This window comes from Nilaparvata lugens, chromosome 3, assembly GCF_014356525.2.
Source record: "Nilaparvata lugens isolate BPH chromosome 3, ASM1435652v1, whole genome shotgun sequence".
In the NCBI taxonomy this organism is placed as follows: Eukaryota; Metazoa; Arthropoda; class Insecta; order Hemiptera; family Delphacidae; genus Nilaparvata; species Nilaparvata lugens.
The window spans coordinates 74,601,938-74,629,512 of record NC_052506.1 but is presented as its reverse complement, the minus strand read 5'-3'; the positions used below and the strand labels follow the sequence as shown (position 1 = coordinate 74,629,512).

The window sequence follows — 27,575 nt, the reverse complement described above, 5'->3', positions numbered from 1 at the left end:
GTTTCTTCAGCTTTAGTAAATATACCCAATTGAATCTATCCTCCTTACCGCGCCAGTTGTGCTACCATAAAATCATAGGCCTAACACTTTTTTTGGTATCTTTCATTGGACATCTCCAGTTTTTTTAAAATTTATTGTTACAATTGCGACTTGATAGCAAGTATTTTAAGCAAAGGTGATGATGATGATGAGTGAGTGAATGATGATGTTTGATGTTTACCTACATTGTGAATATACGGATACAGTAGGCTATACGGATCAACCAATTATTCTCTGCCTTTTACAGAAAACAATAAGAGCCAGTTCAAACCTAGGGCTGCTTTCACATTGGTGTATTTTGTCGTTTTGTTGCATTATTAAGCCTCATGTTTTCAAATTCATCTTTATAATATCATATGCCCAATATTCAAGATTATAATAAACATATGTAGGGACAAAATTCAAAACATGAGGCTTAATACATTAATACATGCAACAAAACGACAAAATACAACAATATGAAAACAGCCTAGCTGTCTCAATACAAATTGCCAAGTCCGGAGTGATACAATATAGACTAATGAATATAGGCTACTTACGATTTCAGCTGTAAGATCATATTGTCAACTGAAAAAGGTTCAGCTCATGAAACTCTTATTTTTCTCATTCTTGTTAGATACCCTACCAGACTAACATAGATCTGCACATCATTGCTGATAAATAAAACTTTACTTTGTAATGATTATTAATAAATTTACTATTGACCATTGTTGGCCATTCATTTGTTGTTATATTATAGAAGATACATAGCAAATGAGATCAAATTTCCATTATAAATGTGGTCTTAATAGTGGATCAAATTGTTTCCTACAATTTTAGGTCAAATTGATAATTTTTGAAACAATATTGACCGAGCTTGAGTCAATTTCCCATCTTTCCAGAGGGTCTTCTTTGCTTGGACAGACTATGCCTATTTCACTGAATTTGATCCAAAGTCAAATTCAGGATCATGGTGATTAATGGGTGAATAAATGAAACGACATTGCCATTTTATTCATTATTATTTTATATTCTAGCTCTAGAATGGATAGATTATATTACAATGTTTACTAATTCACATTTTACTAATTCGCAGAGATTGAAACATAATAGATACTACTCTATTTTCACAAGAGTATATATATTGTTGATTTTTATTAGTATTCTACCTACCATATTTTAATCTTTAAACAAGACATCATCAAGTGTTTCTCGTGGACTGAAATTTCCAATATTTTAAACTACTGTAGCTTCAAATAATAATTAATGCATTTAATCTTCCATCAAGGCAGTTGAATAATTCTGAAATACAGTTCAAGCAGTCAACTTTGAAAATAATTATGATTCCCGCTTTTGAAAACAATACTGAAAATGTAGTACCAAAATGTCACCACATAAGTAGGTTAGTCTTGACCGTCCTGACATCTACCAGAAAATATCGGAATGTCAACTGTCATGGCGTCGAAGGAGTACCACTCATCAAGAAGGCATTGATGTTTTGCGCACCATAAACTATGCCACGAGAGCGCAGCACAGTAGTTGGGTCTAGTGGTAGGTTGGGTCAGATGTCAATTGGGTCAGATGGTTTTGTGATGTTTATAATATTGGGACAAATGGTATATTGGGTCAGATGTCTATTGGGTCAAGTGGTTTCGCGGCTTTTCTCGATCTAAAGAAATTGGGTCAAGTGGTAGGTTGGGTCAAATGGGAATTGGGTCAGTTGGTATGCACCCAACTAATGCTTTATCGCCTAACCAATGCTTTTTACATGACCCCAATACTAAACACGTCACGTGACCTTGGGAAGTTCCAATCCTGGTCTTCTGATTGGCTCGTAGCAGTAAACGAGATCAATTGATCCGGATCATTAAAGTGATCCGAACCTACCATCAATACTATTACAATGCGGCGCTTCCTAACAAGATGGCGGATTTTGGCGTCAGGGTATAGCCAAGTTTCCGTACTGTATGTATACTGTGGCCAAGGCATACGTGGAACGCGTCCACAAGGACGTACAACAGTATACATACAGTACGGAAACTTGGCTAGTACCCTGACGCTAAAATCCGCCATCTTGTTAGGAAGCGCCGCATTGTAATAGTATTGATGGTAGGTTCGGATCACTTTAATGATCCGGATCAATTGATCTCGTTTACTGCTACGAGCCAATCAGAAGACCAGGATTGGAACTTCCCAAGGTCACGTGACGTGTTTAGTATTGGGGTCATGTAAAAAGCATTGGTTAGGTAGGCGATTTATTACAAGATTCCATTCTGTACTTATTCTGTGCCTTGGCATTCAAAAAGCTATTCGATTTGCAGACGACACGATGATAAATTTTCCACACCATAAACAACCATGGCGTCTTTACATCGTCAAAGAAATTACAAGTTGCAGCTGCATCACTAATCTTAATGGGTAGTATTATGAAATCAAAAATAAAACGTAACAAACGACGTTGGTGGGTAAAAAGATTATATGAGAATAGATTTCAGTACGGAAATAAATTGCTACGTGACATCAGATATGAAATCGACGATCCAAACTTTATTAGGATGTCAAAAAAAGATTTTGATAATCTACTGAATTTAATTCAACCAGTTATAGATAAAAATGATACTGTAATGAGGGAAGCAATTACTTCACAAGAGCGGTTGGCCCTAACTTTGAGGCTCTTAGCATCAGGCGATTCATTTGTCATCTATTCCGAAACTCAAAACAGATTATTTCTTATATACCTAATACCAGAAGTTTGTGATGCTCTTATCAAAGCACTAAAGGACTTTAAAAAGGTGAGTACCACACTTCATAATAAGTATTGATTGTGTCCCAGTAGTAGAGCAGTCACTAGATCATGGGCGTAGATCCTTAGGGGACGCGTCCCCCCCCGCAATTTTCATGGTACGGTATAGGCTATGTCCCCCGGAAAAATTTATTGAAGTTTTCAATTATGATAGCACATTACTATTGGTTCATTTTTTGCACAAGAATTTAGTATGATCATATCATTTTAGGAGTTTGTCTATTATGTTAACCAAGTATTTTGTATCTGAAACTCTCTTCAAAGAAGGACAGTTACAAGAGTTACAATCAGAAAGATTTAAGACTTTGTTTTGAAAAATGTAATTACACATAAGAATTTATGTTGATCTTTGTAACACAGTTTTAACTATTAAGTAGAAAATGCAGCATTTTATGGTTTGTGAGTGGATAACTTTTTTATAATTATTTAGCTATCCTGCTTTGGTTGGTAATCAAAACAAACAATACAACTAATGCTGGTTTTTTAAAAAATAATTTGTATTTAGTAAAACTTAAAACCATTAACTCAGAATTTTATTTATTTACACACTAATTTACCACTGCCAAATAAGAGGATTTAAAACGGATTTGAAGTGAAATATGCTTGAAAAACATTTATTTTAATAAGCTATTTTCCAAAAAAATTTCTCGACTGGGAAGCAAGCCCCCAGACTCCCCCAATGTCAAACAGCTAACTACGCCAATGAGTCGCTACAAAGTGCTAGTGCATTATTCTGAGAGGCGCTCTGTTATTGAAAAAGTTAGCCTAAATATACATTGCAATATCCACTTTTCATTTTATGGTTACTGATTATTGAAAAACAAAAAAAATTATCAAGTATATATAATTTATTCTATTACAACACAACTATTGGTGAGTAGCTTGGAAAATAGGTTTCTTGTAATAATAAAATTAAGTATAAAGGCTATGCTAAATTTTTAAAAATTAATGTTACTTTTACATACTATTATAGTAATTCAAGTGACACTAATTATTTGAGAAAATAGAAAAATAGTTTGGACTTGATAGATTTTGGAACTGTAATTTGGACAACGAGTTTAGGAATGGTTTATTATTATGAAATCAGATCAGGCACCAAGATCATGAGCTATAAAATATTCCCTAATTCAGCATAATAAATGTTTATTTTATTTTCAGGAATAAGTCAATGATATAAAATTAAACTCAGAATAATAAATATTTATTTTTTCTCAAATAATATAATCAGATAAAATGTTTATATTCTCTATTGGCATCATTAACTTCTAATGAATTAATAAAGTAGAGTAAAACTACAATCATTTGCTGAAATACAGAAAAATGAAAGAAACATTCAGGAGAAGTTTCATTATAAAAAAATAATAAAAACAACAAAACGAAAATACAGTAATAATAATGTAATGGAAATTCAAAAAAAAAGAATAGTTTGTTTTCAGGTATGCATCATGTCACAGCCCCAAAATATCTTACTAATTTTTTTTTTTTTCAAAATGTTGTTTATTGACTTGGATAAACAACATTATATGATAATCCTATTGCGATATCAGATAGAGAATTTTCCATTATTAAACCTGCAAACTTGAAGCTGCGTTTACACCAAAGTTATTAACAAAATGTTAATAACTTAATCCTTATTGATTCTATTAGATTGAACATAACTTATCATACACATGATGAACATATATATATGTGTTTGTCAAGCAAGTTCCGTTCAATCGAATAGAATCTATAAGGATTAAGTTATCAACATTTTGTTAATAACTTTGGTGTAAACGCAGCTTCAGTCATGTAGACATAATGCACAATGGTACTGAATCAACAATATTCATATAAAACATGAAAATACTATTTATATAATACATCTATAACTATGATACAATAAAAAATACCTAGCCTATTAAAATTACAACTCCTCCTGATGGTCGATCATGAGCATTTCCTCATCAAGATCAAATGTAATTGTGTGAGGTGTTGTGGGAGAAGGAGGAGCAGACATCGTAGATGTTCTACAGTAGTTGTGGTGTAGGGTTGTAGTTGAGGTTGAGGGAGAGGGATTGTGGGATGTTAAAGGATGATTGATTGTGGAGAAAGTTGAGGGGATTGCGCAGGTTAGGAGCTTATAAGATGGTTGAACCCTCCAGTGTCAGCTTTGAATAGTACATTTAATATTTCTCTTTTCACATAAGGAAGAATGCGTTCATCATATTTTCTCATTTCATTTGCAACGTGCAGTGCAAATGAATTGAAAGCATCCTCAATAGGAACATTACTGCTTGATTTTTTCAATATTTTAAATGTCTCCATAAACATTTCATTCTGGGGGTCTGATGAAAGTTTTCTTTTTCTTTTTTGAGCTCCTTCTTCATCCATAGAATGAGACTCTTCAGTAGGCCTAATTTCAGGAGCTGGCTCTTCTACATCCAGTCTCTGAGATGCAGCTCCCTCTTCTGGATTTTCATCCTGTAAAAACAATATTACAATAATGTATTAATACAGCGATATATTTTTTTAAATTTCAGTTACCATCTTCAAGTGGAGAATGGGAATCGATATCAAAGGAGTTTGAAGAAAAATGGAATTTCCCCAATGTACTGGGGGCAACGGACGGGAAACATGTCCAGCTACGAGCACCATGGAACAGTGGCACTGAATACTACAATTACAAACATTTTTTTAGTATTGTGCTATTTGCCTTGGTTGATGCCAATTACAATTTTCTGTATGTAAATGTTGGCAGTCCTGAAAGATTCTCAGATGTGAGTGTTTTTAAAAATACTGAGCTGTATAGAAAACTAGAAAATAGGACACTTAATATCCCCAGTCCAAAACCATTACAAATTCCTTACAGAATGGAAGTTCCTTACTTCATCTTGGGTGATCAAGCTTTTGAACTTAATGACTACACTATGACACCATTTAGAGGAACTCCACATGCAGGTTCAATTGAACGAATATTCAATTATAGATTGTCCAGGGCATGCAGGGTAGTCGAAAATACCTTTGGAGTAGTCAGTTCAAAGTTTGAGGTTTTATTGAAGCCCATACGACTTGAAAAGGTCAAGATTGTAGTTTTAACTGTTGCATATTTACACAACTACCTACGAAAACAAACATCTTCAAATCAATTGTACATGCCCAGTGGAATGGTGGATAGAGAGGAAAGTGGAGAGTTAATCCCAGGAGCATGGAGACAAGGACAAATATCTGGTAGCTTTAAACCACTTGGACATACACCAAGAAGATCTGGCATTGCATCTAAAAACATTCAATTACATTTAGCCCAACACTTTTCTACAAATGGCTCAATCCCATGGCAAAACAACTATTTGTAATAAATATTGATTATAGCACAATAGCACTAATACTTAAGTAGTATGAGTACATATACTTGTTAAATATAAGTAAGTACTTGTTCAATATATTTGGATTTTTGTTAGATTTTGGATTTTACTAATACTGTAAGTTGAATTATTTTATAAATTATGGATTATTACAATACTATAGATACCATTCTTTATTCTTATGAATTAGGTACTGACAACCAACATTTGGACTCACTTTCCTCTATAGGACTAGGCTATATACCTACTAAAATTATTATTGAACAACAATAAAATTAATCAAGTAGCTTACCAATTTTTGATTTTATCAAAACACAACTAGTTTTATTAGAGCCATTTTCAAGTGGCACTAGTTGTATTTTGATAAATAATAAAAATGGTTGAATTTATTAACAAGTTATTTACTTGTTGAATTTTACTGTGTTCCAACATATCGACTAATTTAATGAAAATTAGTCCATGATTTATTACTGCATCTGAACCACAAATGAAATAAGCAAATTTTACTTGATTCCAACGTGTCCATTGTATCTTTTGGAATACTCTTGTCACCAAGAAACTGCTTGAAAAGATTGTATGCGAACTACATGCTTTTGTAAACGTCATCACCACCTGTAAATTTGAAAGATTAATGAAAATTATGTTTTATATGAGCTTTATAGTTTTTAATAATTTAATCAAATGTTATTGTAGTGCTGTGATTTTGTTGATATAAATGGAAAGAAATTAAGTGAAAAGACAAATAAAGATGAATTATTGTCCAGTTGCTGAGTATTTGGCTCAGTCTTTTTTTAGAAAATATAATAATAAAATGTATCATTATGAAAAAATGTGATGTCAGATTTTCAATACAATTAACTGTAAAATAAGTTTATATGAATTACATTTTAATGTTGTTTTGGACAAACATTCTACATTTCTATTATTTCCCTTAATTATACTTTGGATAAGAAATGTGAATTAAAGTTGTGAGTCTTTATATTCATGCATATTCATTAAATATTTCCTTGCATAAGGACAAAAGTTCATGTTGTATCACATTTTTATCAGTTTCAAAATTATAATACTTGAAAAAGTGAGTATGAAGTTGATGATTTTTTTCCTTCTCTGCATGAATGATGAAGAAATGGAAGAGTGGAGTGAAAGAGTGGAAGATTTCGTCTGAATTTCAGTTCCCCTGCTGAAACGAAGCCCCACTGGTATTTGTTGGCTGTTAATTAAGATGTACAATATAGTGTACTTTATGTAAAATTAAATGAAACAGTTTCCAGACCTTTAGCTAAAGTATATTTTTTTAAGATATGTGACAAAATACGCAAAACTTGGTTCCAAAAAACAAGTTCCCAAGGTTTGAAGCGGATTTACCATAATAAATGTACAATAAACACAACATTTTTTTTTAAAAGAAAAAAATAAATTCAGACAAAATCTTTCACTCTGTATAACTTGGTAAATAAGTATTTTTGGACCTATATTAATTGGAACGGGAACAAAAAATGGCGGATGTGAGTGCTGAGTCAAACTGCGGAGTCTGTTGTAAGATAGTTAAAGAAAATGAAAGTGCATTAAATTGTGAAGGTTTGTGTGCGAACTGGTATCATATTAAGTGTATCAACATTGTAACAATAGAATATCGAAAAATATGTGATCTTGGTGACAAAGCAGTGTGGTATTGTGAGGCGTGCAAGGGAAAGGTAAGAGATATCATATCTAAGCATGCAAAGTTTGTGTCTAAAAAGGATGAAACCAGCCGTTTGAACTCAAACAGTGACGATCATTTTATTTTAAGTGAAATTCTTGACGAGATGAGTAAAATGAATAAGGATTACTTGCAATTGAATAAGCATGTTGAACGAATTGAATCAAGTGAGGTTATGTGCAAACAGTTACATGAACATTCCCAAGTTTTACATGTTCAAGATGCGAATGAAAAAAGTGATGACGAAGTTATTTCAAACTCCCATGTTAACATTTTCTCAAGTAGAATGGAGTTGTGTGATTTGACTAATGATAATGAAGACGATGAACATACAAAATGGAAACTTGTAACTAAAGGAAAAAATAGTAATTCTAGAAAAAACACCTTATCTAAATCAATTCCAAATGTCTTTTTATCTTGTGACTCAGCTAATGTACAGGGATTGAAGAAAAATGACAGGCCTAGTGCGATCTCTACCAGGACGGACTCATATTGTGCTGCTTTATTAAAAAAGCCCAAGACTACTATTATTGGCTCCAGAAAAATTTCCCCCTCCAAACCTGGTATTCTACCCCTCAAGACAGTGGATAGGAGAAAATCAGTTTTCGTCTCTAGGCTGCACCCTGAGGTGGAGGTAGGGGAGCTTGTGAAATATCTGACTGAATCTGGTATGGATAAATCTGATTTTGACTGCTACAAACTGAACTCTAAATTCAATACCTATTCATCCTTCAAGATAGTGGTTACTGATAGGCTGCTTGAGTGTGTCATGGCTTCAGACTTCTGGACCGATGGAATTTTGGTGAAAAAATTCATTCCATCCAAGAAGCCTAGGGATCAATCAAGTGCTTTTTTAGGCCAACCAAGCCGGGCTGCCCGGGTCAAGTGACACTCATGAATGATGGGAGTAAGGCTGTTGATTCTACCATTGATGTTTCTTTCGATTTGCTTTTTTATAATGTCCAATGCCTTCGAAATAAGGTGAATGAGTTGGAATTGATTGTCAGCACGAGCAGGAGGTACAAAATACTGTGTTTGTCTGAACACTGGATGTGCCCTGAGGAGCTTAAACTTTTGAACATCTCTAACTATAAGTTAGCTGCTTTCTATAGTTGAAGTGAGTACCAGTGCGGTGGTGTGGCCATTTTCATTGATGTTGATTTGCATGCCCTATTTGCATGTGTTGATGTTACCACACATTGCATGGATAAGGCTCACGAATTTGCCTGTGTTTCTTATGAGCTTGCTAGACTGTATATTGTTCTGGTATACCGCTCCCCAGCTGGGAATTTTGAGAACTTCCTCCTCGCCCTTGAGAAACTTATTGCTGACCTTACCAGGGTAAACCCAAGCTTTGAGGTTGTGATCGGAGGTGACTTCAATGTGGATCTACTGAAGGCTGATAACAGGGCTAAAGATTTTATCAATCTCCTTCGATCCTTGGACATGTATCTGGCCAACTGGCAGCCCACTAGACTCGATGCTTGCCTGGACAATGTGGCTTCAACCCTGAGGATTGATGACTGCATTAGGTGCTCTCTCTTAAACCTTTTCCTCAGTGACCACCTGGCACTCGAATGCACAGTTGAGGTGTCCGGTCTGGTGTCTGAGCCTGTGAGGCATCAGCGGCATGTTTGGGTGAGGCCCATTACACAGTGTGGACAGCAACGTTTCCTCCAGCTCCTGGATAACATCAACTGGGACCTGCTGTTGGTTCACCCCTGTGCTGAGCTGAATTTTTCTTCATTCTTCAAAGAGTTCCTGTGCATATTCAATGGCTGTTTCCCTCTAAAGAGGATCCTCCAGGGACAAAGTAAGAGGCATGGAGTGGCCTGGGTCACAGATGGACTGCTTGATATGCGTGACCTGATGCTTGTGGCTTATGAGAAATTTCGAGCTGATAGACTTCCATCTTCAAGGAGAATCTACTCTGGCCTGAAAAAGTCTTACCAGCAGGCAGTTAGGATGGCCAGATTGCAGTTCAACTCTGCGCTTATTGACCGGTCTCCCAATAAGTGCAAGGCTGCCTGGAGTATTATCAGAGCAAGTACGGGTTCTTCAGTGCCGTCTACTATTCCTGTTTCTGCGGATGACCTGCATGACACCTGGACTGACTCGATTCATAGGATCCGTGGGGGGATCCAAGCTTCCTCCTCAGTGGCGGTGGACCTGCTGGCTGCCTCAGTTCGCCCTCCGGACTCTCAGCTCCTGACCTGGCGCCCTGTGACGTGTGAGGATGTTCTACGGATTGTGACTAGCTTGAGCAAATCTTCAAGTAAAGACATTTATTATATGTCTAGCTTATTATTAAGGACATCATACTGTCTATTATTGAGCCTTTAACTGCTTGTATTAATCAGTGTCTCTTACAGGCCGTTTTTCCTGATGAGCTGAAGGTTGCAAAGACGGTACCAGTCTTCAAGAAGGGAGATAAAACTGACCCATCCAACTATAGGCCCATTTCTATTCTGCCTATAATCTCGAAAATTTTTGAGATTGTGATTGCGGAGCAGCTCCTTGAATATTGTGAGCAGTGCAGCTTGTTTGCGGCCACCCAGTTTGGTTTTAGAAAAGGAAGATCGACTGCTGATGCTGTCGATTTCCTTCTGCGTAAAATTTATGAGTGCTTTGAGAGGCGTGAGCTTGCTGGGCTCACATTATGTGACCTCAGCAAGGCTTTTGACACGCTTGATCATTCAATCCTTCTGAGAAAACTCAAGCACTATGGGGTCAGTGGATCCCCTCTTAGATTGATTCAATCCTACCTGGGGGGCCGCAGGCAGGCTGTACTGGCTAATGGTGTGTTGTCTGATATAAGAAACTGTGTCAACTGTGGTGTGCCTCAGGGCTCTGTCCTGGGGCCACTTCTATTTTTGATTTCAGTAAACGATGTAGCTTGCATGGATGGCAGAAGTGTTGTTTGCTATGCAGACGACACCACTTTTTACGATCATGGTCATGGAGTTGATGTACTGAGGGCCGAGATGTTGGAGACCAGGTTGTTTGCTACGGACTGGTTTTCTGCAAACCTCTTTCTTCTCAACGATGATAAAACGCAGTCAATCATATTCAGCCTCAGAAATGGGGATGAGTATGATTTTTTCCCGGTGAAGCTGCTTGGGTTCGTTCTAGATAGAAAGCTCTCTTGGGCTGACCACATTGAGGCTGTCTGTTGCAGGCTGAGCAGAGTGGTTTTCCTGCTCAGGAAATTGAAATCCTGTATTCCTGCTTCTTATCTTAAGGTCTGCTATTTCTGTTTTTTCCAGAGCATTGTCCTGTATGGCCTCACGCTTTGGGGTGGAGCCACAGATGTTTCACGAGTGTTGCTCATTCAGAAGAGGGCCCTGAGGATCCTTTGTGGTGCTGAGCGTCTTGCCCATTGTCGTCCCCTCTTTGTGAGAGAGAGAATCCTCACAGTCTTCTCCCTCTATGTACTTCAGACCCTCTGCAGAACACATGCAAATGTGGGGGAGCTTGTAACAAGGCAGAATTTTCACTCACATGAGACTAGAGGGAGACAGAGGCTGGATGAGCCCTACCAAAGACTGAGCAGGACACGATCGAGCTATGGTCATCTATCTGTCAGGCTCTTCAACAAGCTGCCGGTGATGGCTAGGAATCTGCCTGCCGGCAAATTTCGGAGGGTCCTGAGAGACTTATTGCTGAATAATCCTTTGTACTCACTCCGTGAGTTTTTCATGTTGGACAGCAGCTTGGTAAGCGCCTATTTTAATTAATTTCTTTCCTCTGCTTGCTTTATTTGTTTTTCTTTTGGACTAGTAGGTCGACTGGCCTACTTGCTTCTTTGTGTTCTCATGACGTGTCCCTGGGGGTTTTTATGCCCACCTTATGGACTTAACATAAAATAACAAATAACAAAATAACAAATTGAAACTTTTTTCATCTTTTGATGTGAGGAATAACGCCCTGATTATGGGCACTTTTTTCAGAACACCCTGTTTAAACTAATAAGACAATCATGATCTTTAACTGAGGTTCTCGAAATTTCAGATAACTCTTTCCACGCATCCTCCCGCAAATTTCCGTTCATATACTTGGGATTTTTAGTGTCCCACAGAATAGGCAGTCTTCTGTACCCATCAATTAAATTAAATACTGCATTATTGTCCATTTTCAACTCTGCTAATAGGTACACAATGATAAATTACAATAAAATTCTCTAATCGATTAGCCTAAAAATCTAAAAAACTCAATCTAAAAATCACTCAAACTCTAATTCAATCAATGAAACTAAATTTATTCTAAATTCTAAAATCTAACCTTATAGAACTAATAAGGTTGAAGAAGAAGCTGGCGTCTGCTTTGTTTACGTTTTGCCTCACCCGTAAGGCAAAAATGCGTCCACACGTACATTCAATGCTCGCCCGAGGCGTCTTTGAGCACGCCAAAATACCGACAGGGTTCCAGTTCGCCCACATGCCTCAGCGTACAGTGTCCACACGTGCGAATGCAAGCCCATACACTTAAGCCTTGTACACACGTCCGTACAGATTCGCGCGAACAATCGTATGTACATATGCCTCAACATTCACTGTACGTCCTTGTGGACGCGATCCACGTATGCCTCGGCATTCAAAAAGCTATCTGATTTGCAGACGACACGAAGACATGGTAGATGTAGATTTTCCACATGACAACAATGGCGTCATTCCATCATTGAAGATAGTTATTACAAATTGCAGCAGTATCATTTTATTTGAATGACTTATATAATAAAATCAAAAATAAAACTTGACAAACGATGTTGGTGGGTTGAACGATTGTAGGTTGAAGTAAGGAAATAAATTGCTACATGACATAAGATTGACAGTTCAAACTTTATTAGGTTGTCAAAACATTATCTTGTTAATATACTGAATCTAATTCAACTAGTTATCTAAACAATAATGATATCATCATGAGGGAATCAATAACTCCACAAGAACGATTGGCTCTAACTTTGAGATTCTTGACATTGGGCGATTCATTTGTTGGTTTCCAATATCTATTCTGAATCTCAAACAAAGAAAATTTCTACAATAATTCCAGAAGTTTTGATGACCTAATCAAAGCACTTAACACTGTCTCGCAAAATTGACAGTCTTCTTTAAGGAAATTAGCCATAAATTGAATCAAATACTAAATTGCTGCTCATTTTAAACTAACTCTGCTCATACACATGACAAAACAAGATTCTCCAAAAGATTAGCTTCAAGATTTACCTTTAAGGGAATACTAGTTCAAAGTTTGAATAAATCTCTCTATAGAAAGCCTAGCTATCTAAAACGTATGATATCATATTGAAGATTACAATTTTAATTAACAACTCTGATTGATAACATGAAACAAACACAAGATGATTTGATAGCCACAGTAAAATAATATTTGAGCTATACTTTCTTGTAGGAACCCTTTAGATAAGCTTCTTTCACTTAAATTATGCAGTTCTAAATTTGTTAATCATAATACAAATTATATATTCCATGCATGTTTCTATTTAAATATTTGACAATCCACATATCCTACAAAATTACAAAAATCCTACAATTTACAATTAGTTATTGGATCACAATTTGATTTGTCATTCATTAACCTAATTCATTGGAATTAGGTTATGACGCCTTCAATGTTTACGTTTTGCCTCACCCGTATGGCAAAATCGCGTCCACACGTACATTCAATGCTCGCCCGAGGCGCCTTTGAGCACGCCAAAATACCGACAGGGTTCCGGTTCGCCCACATGCCTCAGCGAACAGTGTCCACACGTGCGAATGCAAGCCCATACACGTATGCTCACCCGAGGCAAACGTACGTGTGTACACCGTTTTACACGTATGCTCACCCGAGGCAAACTTGTGTACACCGTTTAACTGTACAAAATTTTCTCAGTTTATGGAAAAGACGATTGATTGATTTGATTATACAACATAAACAGTTCCTCGTTAATTTTTTTCTGAGAAGAATATGGGACCATAAAGAATTATATTTTATGAATATAAATTAATTTTTTTTTAATGAGGAAGTGGTCATGTGATACATGTTTGAGATACAGTCCCGGTTGCAAAAAAACGGTTAAATTTGAACAGTGATTATCCTCACGAGAATTAATCAGGGAAGGCCATTTTGATAATAAGGAATTAATCACAATTAAAACTTAACCGGCTCCTGTGCAACCGGCACACAGAGTTCTGAGAGAAAATGAATGGTGAGATCAAAGACCTTGAAGATGCAAAGACCTTATCTCTTTAAGGTCTTTGGGTGAGATCCGTACATTGATAACTCAACCCATGTCAGATTGTTGATATATAATATAACTCCTGTATTATTATACTCCATGTATACTAGTAGCTCTGTGAACAGTAGACCTCACGCAGTTATCTCATCAACAAGTACCTGATTCAAACACAGCAATAGACTGGCTTCTCCACACATCTGTGTAATCACTTGTCAGCTGATTAATGATGAATAATTTTACCTATTACCATAGGTAAGGAAAGTATTGCATTCCGAAAAAAATTAAGGTACCCCAATTTCTAAATTTCTATACGTTTTAAGCCTTGTACACACGTCCGTACAGATTCGCGCGAACAATCGTATGTACATATGCCTCAACATTCACTGTACGTCCTTGTGGACGCGATCCACGTTTGCCTCGGCATTCAAAAAGCTATCTGATTTGCAGACGACACGAAGCCATGATAGATGTAGATTTTCCACAACATGACAACAATGGCGTCATTCCATCATTGAAGATAGTTATCACAAATTGCAGCAGTATCAATTATTCCAATGACTTATATAATAAAATCAAAAATAAAACTTGACAAACGATGTTGGTGGGGTTGAACGATTGTAGGTTGAAGTAAGGAAATAAATTGCTACATGACATAAGATTGACAATTCAAACTTTATTAGGATGTCAAAACATTATCTTGTTAATATACTGAATCTAATTCAACTAGTTATCTAAACAAATGATATCATCATGAGGGAAGCAATAACTCCACAAGAACGATTGGCTCTAACTTTGAGATTCTTGGCATTAGGCGATTCATTTGTTGGTTTCCATTATCTATTCTGAATCTCAAAAAAAGAAAAATCTCTACAATAATAATTCCAGAAGTTTTGATGACCTAATCAAAGCACTCAACACTGTCTCACAAAATTGACAGTCTTCTTTAAGGAAATTAGCCATAAATTGAATCAAATACTAAATTGCTGCTCATTTTAAACTAACTCTGCTCATACACATGACAAAACAAGATTCTCCAAAAGATTAGCTTCAAGATTTACCTTTAAGGGAATACTAGTTCAAAGTTTGAATAAATCTCTCTATAGATAGCCTAGCTATCTAAAACGTATAATATCATATTGAAGATTACAATTTTAATTAACAACTCTGATTGATAACATGAAACAAACACAAGATGATTTGATAGCCACAGCAAAATAATATTTGAGCTATACTTTCTTGTAGGAACCCTGTAGAGAAGCTTTTTTCACTTAAATTATGCAGTTCTAATTTGTTAATCATGATACAAATTATATACTCCATGCATGTTTCTATTTAAATATTTGACAATCCACATATCCTACAAAATTACAAAAATCCTACAATTTACAATTAGTTATTGGATCACAATTTGATTTGTCATTCATCAACCTAATTCATTGGAATTAGGTTATGACACCTTCAATGTTTACGTTTTGCCTCACCCGTATGGCAAAATCGCGTCCACACGTACATTCAATGCTCGCCCGAGGCGCCTTTGAGCACGCCAAAATACCGACAGGGTTCCGGTTCGCCCACATGCCTCAGCGAACAGTGTCCACACGTGCGAATGCAAGCCCATACACATAAACGGTGTACACACGTACGTTTGCCTCGGGTGAGCATACGTGTATGGGCTTGCATTCGCACGTGTGGACACTGTTTGCTGAGGCATGTGGGCGAACCGGAACCCTGTCGGTATTTTGGCGTGCTCAAAGGCGCCTCGGGCGAGCATTGAATGTACGTGTGGACGCGATTTTGCCATACGGGTGAGGCAAAACGTAAACATTGAAGGCGTCATAACCTAATTCCAATGAATTAGGTTAATGAATGACAAATCAAATTGTGATCCAATAACTAATTGTAAATTGTAGGATATGTGGATTGTCAAATATTTAAATAGAAACATGCATGGAGTATATAATTCGTATCATGATTAACAAATTTAGAACTGCATAATTTAAGTGAAAAAAGCTTCTCTACAGGGTTCCTACAAGGAAGTATAGCTCAAATATTATTTTACTGTGGCTATCAAATCATCTTGTGTTTGTTTCATGTTATCAATCAGAGTTGTTAATTAAAATTGTAATCTTCAATATGATATTATACGTTTTAGATAGCTAGGCTATCTATAGAGAGATTTATACAAACTTTGAACTAGTATTCCCTTGAATGTAATCTTTTGGAGAATCTTGTTTTGTCATGTGTATGAGCATAGTTAGTTTAAAATGGGCAGCAATTTAGTATTTGATTCAATTTATGGCTAATTTTCTCAAAGAAGACTGTCAATTTTGTGAGACAGTGTTAAGTGCTTTGATTAGGTCATCAAAACTTCTGGAATTATTGTAGAATTTTTCTTTTTTTGAGATTCTGAATAGATATTGGAAACCAACAAATGAATCGCCTAATGCCAAGAATCTCAAAGTTAGAGCCAATCGTTCTTGTGGAGTTATTGCTCCCCTCATGATGATATCATTTTTTGTTTAGATAACTAGTTGAATTAGATTCAGTATATTAACAACATAATGCTTTGACAACCTAAGAAAGATTGAATTGTCAATATTATGTCATGTAGCAATTTATTTCCTTACTTCAACCTACAATCGTTCAACCCACCAACATCGTTTGTCAAGTTTTATTTTTGATTTTATTATATAAGTCATTGAAATAAAACGATACTGCTGCAATTTGTGATAACTATCTTCAATGATGGAATGACGCCATTGTTGTCATGTTGTGGAAAATCTACATTGACCATTGTCTTCGTGTCGTCTGCAAATGGGTCGCCTGAATTGGGAATATCTGGAACTCAAAATATCTTGCAGCTGGCCGGAATTGGAAATATATGGAACTCCGAATATGTTGACAGGCGGAACTCCGAATATCGTGCAGGCCGGAGGAACTCAAAATATCTTGTCAGCTGGTGGAATTGAAAGTATGTGGAATTGGAAATATATCGAACTCACAGTATCGATCGTTATTAGCGAGACTGTGTAGATGTGTGATGAAACAAATTTATCGCAAAACAAAATATGAAGGGTTCTATAGTGAGGTCCACGTTATAATGACTATTAGATCAACTTTGGTTTTGCTATCCTTGTCTATCATTCGACAAAGCCGGTGGTATTATCCTTTTCTAGGTCCACAACGATGCCAATTATGTTTATGACAGTGTAGAAATATAATTAATTAATTCAGAGAATTGGCATCGCTATTCTTCTATCTTTATCCACTGCCATTATAACGTGGACCTCACTATATATAGTTAACCTAGAATAAATTCATCAACAGTCGTCAGTCTTGTTTGAAACAGATAACAGAGTTTCGAAAATTTGCATAATATGTACATGACTATTATTTTATAAACCACTATAATTTTAATTCGTGTTTTTACTGTTGGTTATGGTATTAGTTATAAAATGAAGTAGCAATAATGTAGCATACCTAATAAAAAAATCTTTATTATAACAAGAGAGAAACTGACTTATATGTTTGGTAAGTATTTCATTATTTAGGATTTGAATTTTCCTATTGAAATATTATGTTGCTATTTATCCATGATAACAATTAATGTTTATTTTTCAAGGTTGTTGGTCATTAACTTAGTTACATAGGTACAGTATTTCCTAATACATTTAGAGTTAAAAAATAAGCAAGTTTCACTGTGAATCAATGAGATTGGTTGATCAACATTGTTTCATTGTTTATCACTTTATTTTATAATCATGGGTATCACATAAAGTAATACAATAAGAAAGACAACTTTATATTTTCAATGTTTTTAATTAAAAACATCAAACTTAAAACTAGAGTAGCATACCATATTTTATTGATTTAACTTATTTTGGCTATTTAGTTTTATTCTGATGATAATTCACTTAGCCTATATTTATTTAATTTTTGCTAGGCCTAATTGGGAACTATTTTTCAGATAACAATAGCATTAGGCTACTACTGCCTATATCGTACCTATATTTTGAGTTTTCTGTGGAGAACAAATGGCTCAAGTTAATGAAGCTAATGAAATATCAAAAACCTACCAAGTAAGTTTTCTTTTAATATCAACCTATTAAAACTAGATGTAAGTTACTTAAGTTTTGTGAAATGGTTTATTTACTTCTTTATGATTTAACTTCTTCAGCCCTTGCCAGTAATGCCAGGTCTTCAGGAACATTAAAAACTAGAAACTTTATAAAAGCTATAAAATATAAGTTGATGTGTTCCAATAATCTAATGAAATTAATTAACATTTGCAATAAGTAAAGGTAGGTAGGCTACTGAGGCACCCATACTTGCTATGTTTTCATATAGAAAATAAAGTTTTCCTGTACGGTAACTGTTTTCCTATTATCACAGATAGCTTAGCCCCTTATCCTGTCTCGCTTTCTGTGTTTTATTGGGTGCACTACAAGCTTTTTTGTGAATCTATAGCAATGATTCTTTTATTTGATATTTTTCCTATTAACTTATCATTAAGTTAATACAATAATAAAAAAGAACTCTACATAACCTCATTTATTACAACTCTACTTATATTGTATCATTTTTCATCACCTAGGCTTAAGATACTTCTAGAATGTCGCCTTTGTAAAATACCGGGGTGACTCGTCGACCGGGGTGACTTTGACCCACGTCGCGGAAAAAGATTCAAATCATTTATCTCCGATATCTGTTATCCGAAATCGATGTTTAACATTTATATCCTTAGCCTTAATCATTATCTAGGTTTTACAATCAATATCTTGTCGAATCTCGGTATATTACTTGAATTATCGACATAAAATCTAGCTTCTTGCTTCATCTTGTGATTTTGTTGTCTGAAAACTTCGTAGCCTATTAGAAAACTCATTTCTAAAAGACTTATAATATCGGCGAGTAGCCTACATTTATTTTTGTTTTTAATTATATTTTAATTGTTATACATAGTGATCATTTAGAAAGTCATTTTAGGTTAAAATTATGGTGACTTTGTCCCAGTATAAAAATTGTGGTTTCCATTTACCATTTTTTGGTTTCTCGCATAAAACTCAAAATATGTATCTTAAGGACTTACCATAACTATCATATATAACAAATTAAAGCTTACATGATCTCCTACATATTCATTCTACAACTTTTTTTATCTCCTCTAGTTTTCGAGATATCCGCTCTTGAAGGTGTGACATTAAAAAAAACACATTTGCCACCAATTTTTTTCTATTTTTGCTTTTATAACTTTTTAAAAATCGATGGGAAAAATCCATGTTGATTATGAGCTTATAGAGCATTAAATTCTCCTCAATTTGATGTATAAATTCACACTTTTACAAATTTCTCAACACCTTTTGCAGCAGCTTTAGTGTTGAGTGTGAAATATCCATTTTTGCAACAATAGACCAATTGACAAAGGAATTTGGAGGGAATGTTTTAAACAACATTTTTGACTTATCAGCTATGTTGAAACTAGTTAGGAGGAGAACATATCAAAAGTCCCCATTTTATGATGCATTTTTGGAGAGCTATGACCCATGAAAGAGCAAAACATTGGATAAAAACCTGCTATTTTAAGAATTACACACCTTCAAGAGCGAATATCTGGGGAACTGTTGGGAATATCACAAAATTTCACTAAACAAAAAGTGTAGAGAATGTATCAAGCTTCATTTTTGAATAGTTAGTTATATCGGTTGAATGCATTGTTTTCAAGATATGAGCGTGGAAGCAAAACGCTGAAAAATGCAACTTTTAACCTTTTTTAGGTGGTTTGGTTTGAATCATCATGACTGGCTTTCTGAACCTATGCGACGCCATTAAGGAATGGCTTACTACTGTATGGTCGACTGGATCTGTACTTCCTGTATTTACTGATCCGGAGACCACTGAATAGTATCGTGTTGCACAGAGGTTAAGAGTGCGTTGCAAGCATCTGTATGCTTTAACCAGTCGTCCGAAACAACCATAATCTTTTAGGGGTGTAAATGGAGATCGAAGTGTAAAATTCGCCTTGCTTTTCTGGACGATATTCCAAGTGGAGCTGGATGTTTCCACACAGAGTGCGATAAAGATTGTTCAATGGACGCCCTCACTGCCGCGATATTTTCAGGTACCCCACCTTTTTTAGGTTGCCCAGCTTGTTTTCTAGGAAGTGCAGATCCTTTCGACCAGATCTTAACCAAACCGCCTACAAAAAGCATCTGCGTCGCTACCACATTGTCATTGTTTTTAAAGAACGTTCCAACAATAAAGCCTCGATGCTCACCTTAACACTGCATGATGAACATGAATACTTAAAATGACATAGTTTCCGCCATATAACACCACCACTCTTATTCCACTATTCACCTGCGCACTCTTCACTGATTTGAAAGTAGGGAGTCCATTCTGACCAAACTTTTAGGCTTATCAAAACAGGGAATATGTCGGCCATGATAGCTAAGACAAGTAAGGCTGCACTCTTTAGTCAGCTAGTGCTCTATACGATACGTGCAAAATGGATGCAACCCTTAGAAATAAAAATCAATATAAATTTCATGTGGATTGAGAGTAGATTAATCAATCTTTTTAATTATTACTTCTTCTACTTTTCTACTTTCTACTTTTCCAAATAAAGCATGATTACAATACTAAATTACACTATAATCTGATTTCTGATTTTGTCCCTTATTTTGATTCCAGGTGAACCTATTGTACTGCATCATAAAAGCGGAAGAAGGAGGTGAAATCAACTTGCCGACTGTTTAGCTGTGGTAAAAGCTATCAAATCCATGAATCCAGGAACCTATTCAATTCTCAAGAACATCTCTGTCATAATGTGGTCGGACCCGTTCACCAAGGAAGGTCGCAGTAATCAAAGCATTCATTTTACTCCTATTATCAAGTAATTGAAAAGCTTTGAGGATCGAAATAAATTCTTGAAATATGTTAACTATTTCATGATTCAATGTGATTTCTTGACTATTGACATTTTAAATTATGGGACATCATGCAATTTTAGGCATTTGCCTGATGCAAATGGTTGAGCATTGCCCATATATTGTGATGAAGAAAAATTTGTTTCAAATCACTTCAATGAATATTAAGATTCAAGCATTCTGATTATACAGATTCAAGCATGGGAAGCGGTAATTTTTGTCTCAAGTTACATATTATACATAATTTAAGATTTTTTATTCTTTCCTGTTTCATTATTATGTAAGTTCTGCTGAAATTAACACGTGAGGTTTATTGGCTAAAATTACTTCCCACTATTTTACATTAATTTCTTCCAATTTATCGAATTTCAAAGTTTTTTAGCTTCCTCAACAACCTGTCAACTCAAATTTTACTTGAATTTTTATTGCAATCTCTAGGCTTTTAAATTTCTAATAATGTATACAAATAGGTTTGAATGATAAATCATTCTATTCAAAAATTACATATCACTATACTGAGATTTGCTTTGCTTTAACTTGCTTTGCTTTTTCAAACTGGTTGTACTGACATTAGGACAGAAAATTTGTGCATCGCACATTAGCGAAAACTTTTGCATTATAGATAATAGAATAGAATAAATAGAAAGAATGCTTTATTATTCAAGATTACACAATACTATATATATATATATATATATATATATATATATATATATATATATATATATATATATATATATATTGTAATAGAACTACATAATTTTTATTATTTGCCATGAATTTTCACAATGAATAGATAAATTGCTGACGACGGTGAAAATTCATGACAAGTAAAATTATGGAAAAAATGAGAAGCGAGCAGTCGGTGGTAAGGACGGGACCTGGAAACATCTACAGCAGATCAACCAGCCCGACTTCTCCCTACTGAGAGGGTCTCCCATTTGGGTAGAGTGAGTGCCAAATTAATTATATTATTTTTATCTGAAGGTATATCTTGTCAATATTATTTGAAATCATATTTTATCTTTTGAAAATATTTCTTTTTAAATTATCAATAAATATTATATTATTCATTCTACATTTAATTATTTTACAATTAAAACCTTTCTCATGAGATAAAGAGTAAGATCCAAATTTAACCTCTCGTTAGCCAAGCGATATTTAACCCCTCATTTATTTGATCAGTACATCTTATTTATCAATTATAATATAACAGCATTATCTTTTATTAATTTCTGTATCCAACTCCTAGAGAGTTAGGACCTGTAATTCTTGTTGAATACAATCAATATTAATTATTTTGTTACAATTTTAAATTACATCATAAATCTAATTAGTTCAACCATCAATGTAATCAATACCATTACAATATATATATATATATATATATATATATATATATATATATATATATATATAATATATATATATATGAAAACTCATACAATTTACAGCTTGATTGAACAATTGCTAGCCGGAAAAATTCAATAATAATTTTTTTTTCAGTCAAACACAAATCTTAAAAATGCGTAGAACAAATTATTATCTAAAAATCAAATTTTATTAATTCCGAACAAAAGCTCATATATATTAATCAAATAAAATAACCAACACAATGTTCTCCCATGAAAATCATACCTAATGCGATAGTAACAACTCAGAGAATACAAATAAAAGGAACTTAAACAAATTACAAACATCTTATCTCAAATAAATTAATCATTTCCATCAAATAAGGTATTTTGTCCTGCCTTACCAGTTTGAACCATGAGCCTAAAAATAACCTAGTAACTTACATTGTAATATGCCTGTAATCCCATACCTGAGCTCCGTGACACAGTACAGCCCTTTCGCAAGCTTTAAACCATTTACATTTAGCTGGAAAGTCTACCTTAGCATTATTAAAAATGCCTCTCCATGCCAAGTTCAACCCCAGATTCGCCTTCTCAGATTTATCCTTCACTTGAGCTTCAAAATTCAGTTTTGATGTCAGCACTACTAATACCCAATGAAAATAATATTGTTACTTATACTATTTTATAAAAATAGCTCATTCAGCAATAAATACAAACTTATTTTATTAAATGATTTCTTAATGTTTTGCAGGACAAATTCTGACATTTTACAACATTTTACAGGCACATAGAAGACTGGCTTATGATGGCGAAAGACTTTTGAAGGCGGTTACCTTGATTGGGATCATATCTATTAAACCTTCGAATCCTGCACTCAAAAGTAAATGTGATACCATTCAAATGGAATAAGATTGATTTGAATTGGAATTTGTTATTCCTGTATCATAGTGCATTTTTCTACTAGTTACCCTACGTATTGTACATTATTGTAATAAAGCACTAGCTGTTCCATAGTAGAAGTCTTTGAAATAAAAGGTTTCTTTTTCAAGTTAGTGTCACATTTTATATTTTTTATCCATTGTATACGGTATATTCATTTAGTTTTAGAACATTGTATTAACACTACTATTGTTTCAAAAAGAGTCTGAATGTAATTTAGAAGATGATTCTATCGTATGATTCTTCAACGAATCCATCATAACTTACAAAAAACTACAGCATTTGTTCTATTTACTTGTCAATAATCGTAGTTGCAGAAGCATTTGTATTTCCAAAACCAAATTTGGTATTTAATTATGAAGTATGAGTAAAGACATATTCGCCTACAAGACATAATTATTATTCGTTGAGCATTGTTCTGATGCTTCACTCCAACTGTACTTCTTCCACTACGAACTACTATACTCGCGTACTTACTAATAATAGTAAAGAGAAATAGAATAACATTTATTATCAGGCCTACATCTTTCTATTGTACTACCATAGAGGATAGAACAGAAAATATTTTTATTTCCTACTACGGTACGGTACTCATCAAGCTAAATTTCAACCAATAAAATACAGTACAACCCACAATCACGTACAAACATAGAAAAATGCGACTCCAATTAGAACGTATATTTTATTCTATATTCGATATATGGCCATACATAAATTTCCGATTTTCATTGGGCCATAGTGACGAATATGTTGGTCTTGATCGAAATTAGCCTTGTTAATTAAAGCTACTGGATGTTACTTTAGTTTACAACCAAAATTAAAGCATTCTCAGCCTCTATAGCTGGATAATTAATCGTTGAATAAAATATTAAGGAAATATAGAAAGTAAAATAATTAAGAGAAATAAGGAATGCTTTAAGCTCCGTTCACACCAAAGTTAATAACTTAATCCTTACCGGTATAGATTCTATTAGATTGAAACTGAACTTAACAAAACTTGACTTCACTTATAATGTTCATCATGTGTATGATAAGTTATGTTCAATCTAATAGAATCTATAAGGATTAAGTTAATAACTTTGGTGTAAACGCATTTTTAAGTTACTTCTGACACAGTGTTTGATGAGATGTAGAAATATCGATTACCTATCATAATGAAAATACAAAGGTGCTGTAGTCAACATCATAATGTTGATAGTTGACAATTTTTATGTGTTACCGAGTTGCCTATGCTTACCATAGTTGACCAAATAGAGTTAGGGCCAAGCCTAACGAAGCGTTTGAAACAAGTCGGCAAGGCAGAAATATCTCCGATTGGCTGATTATCAGGCCAATCCCGAACGCAAACCCTATCTGCCAATCGGACAGCTTCCTGTCTGTCGTGCCGTCTGAAAATATTACTCATGTGGCTTGGCCCTTAGTTGTGTTTATTAAGCATAGGATTACTGTACCATATTGTTCGGGTCAAAAACAGGCACTGGTCAACGTCGGGGAAGGGGGGTGTATTCCATACGCCCAGACCTCATTTTTTGTTGAGATGATTTTAGAAGATGAAAGAGATTAAAGTTGATCCTTTTTATTGGAGATGATAAATTTATTATATCTCCTGTGAAGTTGATCAAAAACGACGTATTAGATTGAAAAGAGCAATTAACCATATTATTTGAAACCAAAAATGGTTTGGAATCAGTCGAGCGGTCCTTTTCATTAATTAACGTAGGTACCGTACTTACATAAACTGTCATGTAATCATTTTTTGTGGAATTACCCATAACATATTTTTTCTGCTCGCCTGCAGACTTGAAAACCCATATATAATTCAGGAATATAAATGATGGGAAGTTTTGAATTGTAGGCTACACCATTATTACATATTTGCACATTTGAAATTTCATTGGATAAAAAGTTAGCGCGAAGTAGCGCTATTGGGTGGACTGGAATGAGCGGGAAGTTTCAAACTAGCGTATTCTATTTTTCATAGCGACGACAGTTCAATCACTCATGTGAAAGCCCAATCAAAGTTCAATCACTTTCATGAAAGCCCATATGACTTGATAAATCTTCTAATTTCACATCACCAGTGCAATTTTCTAAATCAATTATATTCAGTCCTAAGGACTTGCGCAAGAATATTGAAATATTTTGCACAAAATTGGCAATACAGATATTTAGTCAAGTCTCAACTTGTTTTATTCAGAGTATTGTACATAATGTAAATTTCATGCCCAGATATCATAATAATCCTATACAGCAACTTCTGTTCACATGTTTAGATGTTTATATGTTTGTATTTCACTGGATCTCGAAAACGGCTCTAACGATTCTCACGAAATTCAGAAGATAGTAGGTTTATAATATAAAGATTCGATTGCACTAGGTCTCATCCCTGGGAAAACTCACTGAAGGACATTAAAAGGATAATTATTATTCATCCTTGGAAAATAGCTGATAATAGTTATTTCGTCGTCTGTTGGTGATGGAAGTTAGTGAGTGAGCGAGTTCATGCACTACCTACCCTCCGTAAAGAAAGCCGTAGTGCATTCGTGTGACGTCAGCACAGGTAGGGCTCCTACACCAATAAAAACACTAGCTGATATAGATCAGCTGAAATCAACGAATTTTTATTGGTGTAGGAGCCCTACCTGTGCTGACGTCACACGAATGCACTATGGCTTTGTTTACGGAGGTAGTGGTTCATGTGTGTGGGACTGTGTCAAAACTATGACTCAGCTGTTGAACTTTTGTAATCATTCAATCAGGTACTTAGTGCCGGTTGCAAAAAAGCCGGGCTATCAGTAGATCCATCTTTTTGAAATGGTCTTCTCTGATTTGGTTCACATGAAGTTAATCAGGATTAAAACTTAACCGGCTTTTGTGCAAATGGGCCTTTGTGAGGGAAATTTTTGCATTCCTCTGGGAATTAATCTCAATTTACTGTGATTGGATAGAACATTTCTGTATGAATGTTATTATAATTTATTTTTTCGTAATACATCTTATATGCTTTTGTACTCCAGAGCGAAGCTCGGTCCCCGATATTTATAGTACACTGATAACCAAACTTGTTTGCAACCTTTTGTATTTCATCTTGCCATATGTGTTAAGGCAAACGCACGGAGCAGCAGGCAGTCATAGAAAAAAGCAAACGCCTGTGTGCAGACATAAGGCCGGTACAAATATAACCGCACCGAGACCGCGCCGACGTACGGCCGAGCTAAGCCCACGACACGGGAATGGCGGTGGGAGAGCACACATATCCGGGCGACAGCAGTGTCTCAATTCTGTAGTGCTACTGCGGTCTGATTTCTGAATGTGTTAAACTAATGTTGATAATATAACACTGTTAAAATCTTGTTACATCTGAATTGAATTTATAATTTCAATAAGTTTTTTACTCTCTATATTAAGGCTGTTCGGTAAACCTTTTTATTTTTATTTAAATTGAATAATCTTTTTCAATATAATTGTTAAGATCATTATAAGAGTGAGAAAAAGTGGCAACTGAAATTTTTGAGTGGTCTAATGAGCGAGTTATGGGTTGTTGAAGTGCTAAACTCTGTTTTCTCTCCAGATCATAAACGGTTTTGAATTTTCCATTGGAGTTTTTTTATACATTCAGTATATCATTGGCTTTGTTCTAATATGCGTTTTTTCGCGATTAATGCCAAAATAAACAAGTTATTGAATTTGCAAAAAATGTTACTTTTTTATTTATGAACGAAATGGGGAATAAAATGTTTTAGTTTGGAAAGAATAATTTTTTAAAATTTCAAGAGAAGTTCTAATAATACAGTCGAAACCGTTTATGATCTGGAAAGAAAACGGAATCTGGAAAGTTAGCACTTCTACAACCCATAACTCGCTTATTATACCACTTAAAAATTTCAGTTGCCACTTTTTCTCACTCTTATAATGATCTTAACAATTATATTGAAAAAATATTATCCATTTCAAATAATAAAAAGTGTACCGAACAGCCTTGAACGAGGCCGCACCTTCACCGTCAAAAAGTAATCTGAACTAGTCGGTGACGGCGCGGGCAACAAACACGGCGACGGTGCTGGCGTGGTGCGGTAGTATGTGTCCCTGTAAAAAGTAACTGATCTGTAACATGACCTGTAAAAAGGTTTGAAAAATTTGAAACTGATTGATCAATTCTTTCTAAAGTTATTGCAGAGCATACAAACAGACGGACGACTTTGGCCCTCAGTAAGTCAAAAGTGAGAACTCGCTAACGCTCGTTCAATAAAAACCAACAA

At 34.8% G+C, this 27,575-nt stretch overlaps 2 protein-coding genes across 3 annotated transcripts; both read left to right on the top strand.

Annotated features, from left to right (window-relative positions):
* Positions 1 to 2,455: 2,455 nt before the first annotated feature.
* On the top strand, positions 2,456 to 6,863 carry LOC111060496. The gene is made up of 3 exons (XM_039422892.1): positions 2,456 to 2,810; positions 5,341 to 5,758; positions 6,856 to 6,863. Exons 1-3 carry the CDS (start codon positions 2,574 to 2,576, stop codon positions 6,861 to 6,863), a joined length of 663 nt encoding a protein of 220 aa, XP_039278826.1. The 5' UTR covers positions 2,456 to 2,573.
* A 791-nt stretch (positions 6,864 to 7,654) lies between these two features.
* LOC120350577 lies at positions 7,655 to 11,739 on the top strand. 2 transcript variants are annotated; one of them, XR_005570905.1, is made up of 2 exons: positions 7,655 to 8,978; positions 11,128 to 11,219. XR_005570905.1 is itself a non-coding variant. In XM_039424540.1 (2 exons), exons 1-2 carry the CDS (start codon positions 9,065 to 9,067, stop codon positions 11,226 to 11,228), a joined length of 1,173 nt encoding a protein of 390 aa, XP_039280474.1. In that variant the 5' UTR covers positions 7,655 to 9,064; the 3' UTR covers positions 11,229 to 11,739. The 2 variants fall into 2 exon arrangements, 1 of the variants encoding a protein (XP_039280474.1); XM_039424540.1 differs by having other exon boundaries at positions 7,655 to 10,136; positions 11,128 to 11,739.
* The last annotated feature ends 15,836 nt before the right edge of the window (positions 11,740 to 27,575 follow it).

Bases quoted from the DNA above. Each gene is read 5' to 3' on its own strand.
- LOC111060496 (XM_039422892.1), top strand. From the start codon at position 2,574: ATGTCAAAAAAAGATTTTGATAATCTACTGAATTTAATTCAACCAGTT. The intron at 2,811-5,340 runs GTGAGTACCACA...TTTAAATTTCAG, and splicing joins CACTAAAGGACTTTAAAAAG to TTACCATCTTCAAGTGGAGA.
- LOC120350577 (XM_039424540.1), top strand. From the start codon at position 9,065: ATGGATAAGGCTCACGAATTTGCCTGTGTTTCTTATGAGCTTGCTAGA. The intron at 10,137-11,127 runs GTAAAGACATTT...TGTTTTTTCCAG, and splicing joins TAGCTTGAGCAAATCTTCAA to AGCATTGTCCTGTATGGCCT.